General features: G+C 23.3%; 1 protein-coding gene across 2 annotated transcripts; it reads left to right on the forward strand.

The window, feature by feature from the left end:
- Positions 1 to 3,037: 3,037 nt before the first annotated feature.
- On the forward strand, positions 3,038 to 4,536 carry LOC724817 (jerky protein homolog-like). Of its 2 annotated transcripts, XM_016913109.2 has the most exons (3): positions 3,038 to 3,161; positions 3,621 to 3,699; positions 3,792 to 4,536. In XM_016913109.2, exon 3 carries the CDS (start codon positions 3,794 to 3,796, stop codon positions 4,532 to 4,534), a length of 741 nt encoding a protein of 246 aa, XP_016768598.1. In that variant the 5' UTR covers positions 3,038 to 3,161; positions 3,621 to 3,699; positions 3,792 to 3,793; the 3' UTR covers positions 4,535 to 4,536. The 2 variants fall into 2 exon arrangements, with proteins under 2 accessions (XP_016768598.1, XP_006558866.1); XM_006558803.3 differs by lacking the exon at positions 3,038 to 3,161 and having other exon boundaries at positions 3,541 to 3,699.
- The last annotated feature ends 308 nt before the right edge of the window (positions 4,537 to 4,844 follow it).

The raw sequence follows: 4,844 nt of genomic DNA on the forward strand, positions 1-4,844 counted from the left end.
ACCAGGTGAAATCTGAACCGTATTATTATCGAGACTCGTCTCAACTCATGTCAGCTCGAAAAGAGACACCAACACTCTATTGACACTGATAGCTCGTGCAAACATTCATCCGGCGTAGTACACGCGTGTACACGCCAAAGGGAAAAGAAATAAAGGATGTGGCAAGCTTTAGTAGTAAGGTTCAAACGATATGACGACATGTCTATATTTGGGCATCAACTAGTACCGATGTGAACGAATCGCTTCAACAATTCTCTGCTATTCAGTAACACTTATTGCCAATTAAATATTTTTTTTTTTGACTATGAATCCGATATTGAATATTATTAAAATCGATAATTTGATTATTTAATAAAATATTCTTATGTTCAATTTTTTAACTTAGAATTCATAGAATAAATAAAATATGTAAGTTCCATGTGAGGTTAACTATTGAAGAAAAAAAAAGTCCCTAGAATTGAAATAGTATATATGACAACAATACATATAATATAAAAATGATCAAATGTAATATTCTTTTTAGAGATTTGGCTTTATGTATATATAGAAATAAAGAGATAATATTATTATATTTTTTATTCTCTAAAAAGATATGATTATATTAAAATTATTAACATAGAAATTATATATTGCTTAAAATTTATACTATAAAATTGAAAAAAAAATTGATGAATATGTATTTTATTAATAACAAGATTATAAAATGTTAATTAAATAAAAAATTCAGCAAACTGGAAGAAATATAATCTTTTTTTTACAATATACCATATATGTGCTCTTCGTTCATTGGTTTATTATAATAGTTTCTTATCAGAAATGCTTTTTTATTATAGGAAGTATATAAAACAACACTATTACTGTATGAATGAATTTAAAATACCAAATTATATATTGTCTTTGAAAATTATGTAATAAGAATAAAAAAACAATAATATTATAAAAAAACAAGTCGAATGTATATATAATTTTTGAATAAATTAAATATTAATATTAATATTACTTATCAAGAGAATAACAATAATAACACTTGGAACTTGAAGCTGTTTTTGCTTTTGAAACGAAAGATAATGACGTTATTTGACGTAATTCTGTTTTAATTTAGAAATGAAATCAGTTCTTGGAATAACATTTATGATCCCAATCTTGTATAATATTACTAGCATTGAATCACATAATTACTGATAAGCTAAAAGTGAGAATAAAAATACAGTGTGATTGCTTTGCTTTGCATAACAGTTTTGAAACGGTGTAACTGATTATTTTTATCATTTAAATCACTAATTAGTCACACTACTGAAGTTATCGAACAATTATTCATATCACTTTTACATAAAATACAGTTACATAATTTTTTTGTTTTACTAAAATATAATTTTTTATATATAGAATAATTACAAAAATAATATAAATGTATTTAATATTTACATAATTATAAAATGTTCCATTACAAACAAGTACTGTACTTTAGCTGTACTTTATTTAATCAGTCGACAGAGTTGTTAATCCAGATGACATCATTAATTTCTCGGAAATTTGCACATATTGTCGACATTTAATTTTAATTTCATGGTATTATGATGCGCAAGCTTGATAATTGAAAAATGGCGCCGTGATGTTTGGTGAAGTGACACGAAAAATTATTTTCGATTCATTTTTATTTTCATTCCTTAATTGAGATACAATAACATATATATATTTTATTTGAATTTTAAAATTTAAATACTTAAAAGTATATTATTCAAAAAATTAAAAATTCAAATATTTAAAAATTATAAACATAAAAAATTTATGAATTCGAAATATTGTATTTATGTTTTATAATATTTGAAAACTTTTAAGAAAAAACCGTATACGAAGTTGTAACATATATATATGTAATTATTTATTTACTACGAACTTCATAATCATTCTTATTTAATTAAGAAACAAAGACTACAGGAAAATACTTATTACAATAATGGCACAATGAAAGGTAATTACTTTACACGATTTCTCATATTATACTATTAATATTCATCATTAAATAAAAAAAAAAAAGGAAAAAAAAAAGCAAATCACATTCAATTCAATAAACGGAATTCATAATAATTTATTTTTGGAAAAGAATTTTATACAAGAATTATATTTGCAAAGTACTAGTGAGTCATTCAATTTCCTTTGCAGATGTAATTATAAAGTTATAACTTTCATGCAATAGATTGAGTAACAAGTTATATTATGTAATTATCTATATTCTCAATTTTGAAAGATGAAAAAAAAAAAGATTCTTTAAAATAAAAGAATTCAAATAAAAGAATTTTATTATTTACATCCATACCTTTATTTATTTTATAAAGATTTAATCTAAATTGAATTTTAAAAAAATATATTTATATTTATTTTTATATTTTATTCAGGTTTATATTTTTATATATTAGAATATTTTGTATTCATCCATTATATTTTTTAATTTTATTATCTCAAATATCTCTCAATTTTATTATATATTTATATATAATATATATAATTTATAGGTCAATATCTATATATTATCAAAAATGAATAAAATGTATTATTTTACAAAAAATGATTACTTATATATCATAATCACTAACATTACTGTTAGTTGCATTTCTTGTCTACGCAACATCATAGCTTGCGGTGTCTTTTGTAACTTTCGCGTAAACTCCCACGCGCTACATTAGGCCACTTTTCATTCTCTACTTAGACGCATGAATTCACCATGGAATTTACCAGTATATGAATACAATGGACTGGAATTATTCAGACACTCTTCAAGCGGCTGATTTGAATTTTAATGAACCTGTCTTTTCGAACAGAAATTGTCACATAATATAGAGAGTCTTTCTTTTTTTGCTAGTGCAAAGCGAATTAAATCAGATTGGACACGATCATTAATAATATATCGATTAATATAATAAGGAATATAATATATTAAAAGATAATAAAAATTTTAATGTTACATATGAAACATCCAATATTTAAAAATTTTTTCATTAATTTTCTCTTTGATAATATATTTTTTATCTATATTTTTAATTATGAATACCAGAGGACGTTGCGAACGAAATATTCTTTTCCTTTTAATCAATGACTAAATGATATTTTGAGTGGGAATTCAAATGTGCTTACATTATACAAATAATTAAATCTTGCATAAAGTAAGTTTTTATGATTACTATGTTTTATTTTCTTTTGATTTTCATGGACTGATTAATTCAAGCATTTATAATAAGGTTAGATGACATAACCTATAAATGAGAGATTTGTTAATCAATAAAATAATAATTTTAATATTTATTAATAATTATATAAATTCATTAACAAACCTTGATTAAAAGATATTTTCTTTTTTTTAGACATTGAAAAACATATCTTTATTTTTTTATGATAAATTTTATTTTTTTCAGTTATACAGTTTATTTATTTTCTCATTAATTCTATTTTTTCAAAAAATAGAAACAATAAGAAAACCACTCAATATAATAAAAATATAATTTTTCAATTTTAAAAGAAATAATAAAATATATATTATAAAAATTAATATATTTTAGTTTTCAATTAATTACATTGAAATTTACTTTCAAAAATACTTGTTTCTTGGAAAATTATGTTTATAGTTGATCCATCAGATTAATTCTTCATTACATCACAATACTAGTATGATTAATTAATATGCAGCACACAGGAATATTACAAGTAAGTCAATATTATCTATTGTAAGATCATTAAATTATTTCTAGAATATCTATTATACAGATTATATTATTTTTTATATTTATCATTTACAGGTATGTCAGGAAAAAGGAAGAAAGTTACTGTGACTATAGAAAAGAAGTTAGAAGCTTTATTCAGAATCGATAAAGGTGAGCCAATGAAAAGTGTTGCTGTTGATTTAGGGGTAGGAACATCTACTGTTTCTGATTGGAAAAAGAACCGAAAGGAAATTGAAGAATTTTGTGCTAAAATGGTTTCTAGAGATAGTTTAGGTAATAGAGGAACAATAAAAAAAGCAAAGAATGTAACATTGGATGATGCACTCTATGTATGGTATATTCAAGAACGTGAAAATGGTATACCAGTGTCAGGACCTATTCTTAGAAAAAAAGCTCTTAGTCTTAATAAAAAGCTAGGTGGTGATCCTACTTTTACAGCAAGTGTAGGATGGTTAGGTAGATGGAAAGCCCGTCATGGAATAAGACTAACCCTTTGCAGTGAAAACTTATTAGAAGATGCAGTTACTAATGACAGTTCAAGTCAATTAGTGCTAGAAAATGATATTGTAACTGTGTGTTTGTCCACTGAAGATGAAGAGGACATTCAGAATACTTTTAATGATAAATGTCATCAAAAAATAACACATATAAATCATCTTGAAGCAGCAGAAATGTTAGAAAAACTAATGAACTATTTTGAACAACAAAGTGATATTTTAAAGAATGATTTAGTGACATTAAGAAATTTACGTGATTATGCATCAAAAAAATATTTATTGACTTTAAAAGAAAAAACATCTACTGATTTTATTAAATAATATTTTCAGTATATGTCTCTAATTAAATGTAAATAAATTGTGTAAATATATATTTTTTTATTTCTGATCTATTGAGAATTATATATTGAATATTCATCAATCCCCATAAATATATTTAATTCAATCTTTAATTCAACATAAATTTATTAGTGTTTGAAGATTAATTCATTTAATAATTTAAGACTTTGGGGTAAGTACTCTTATTGATTTTTTTTTATTGCGCATTCTATCATTCATCTAAATCGAATATTAAAACAAGAAAATCTTGATGGAATCATAGTGATTGCAGTTTCCGCTCTATCGCTCTGAT

This window comes from Apis mellifera, linkage group LG7 (genome assembly GCF_003254395.2).
Source record: "Apis mellifera strain DH4 linkage group LG7, Amel_HAv3.1, whole genome shotgun sequence".
Classification (NCBI taxonomy): Eukaryota; Metazoa; Arthropoda; class Insecta; order Hymenoptera; family Apidae; genus Apis; species Apis mellifera.

Coding starts and splice junctions, on each gene's coding strand:
- LOC724817 (XM_016913109.2), top strand. CDS start 3,794: ATGTCAGGAAAAAGGAAGAAAGTTACTGTGACTATAGAAAAGAAGTTA.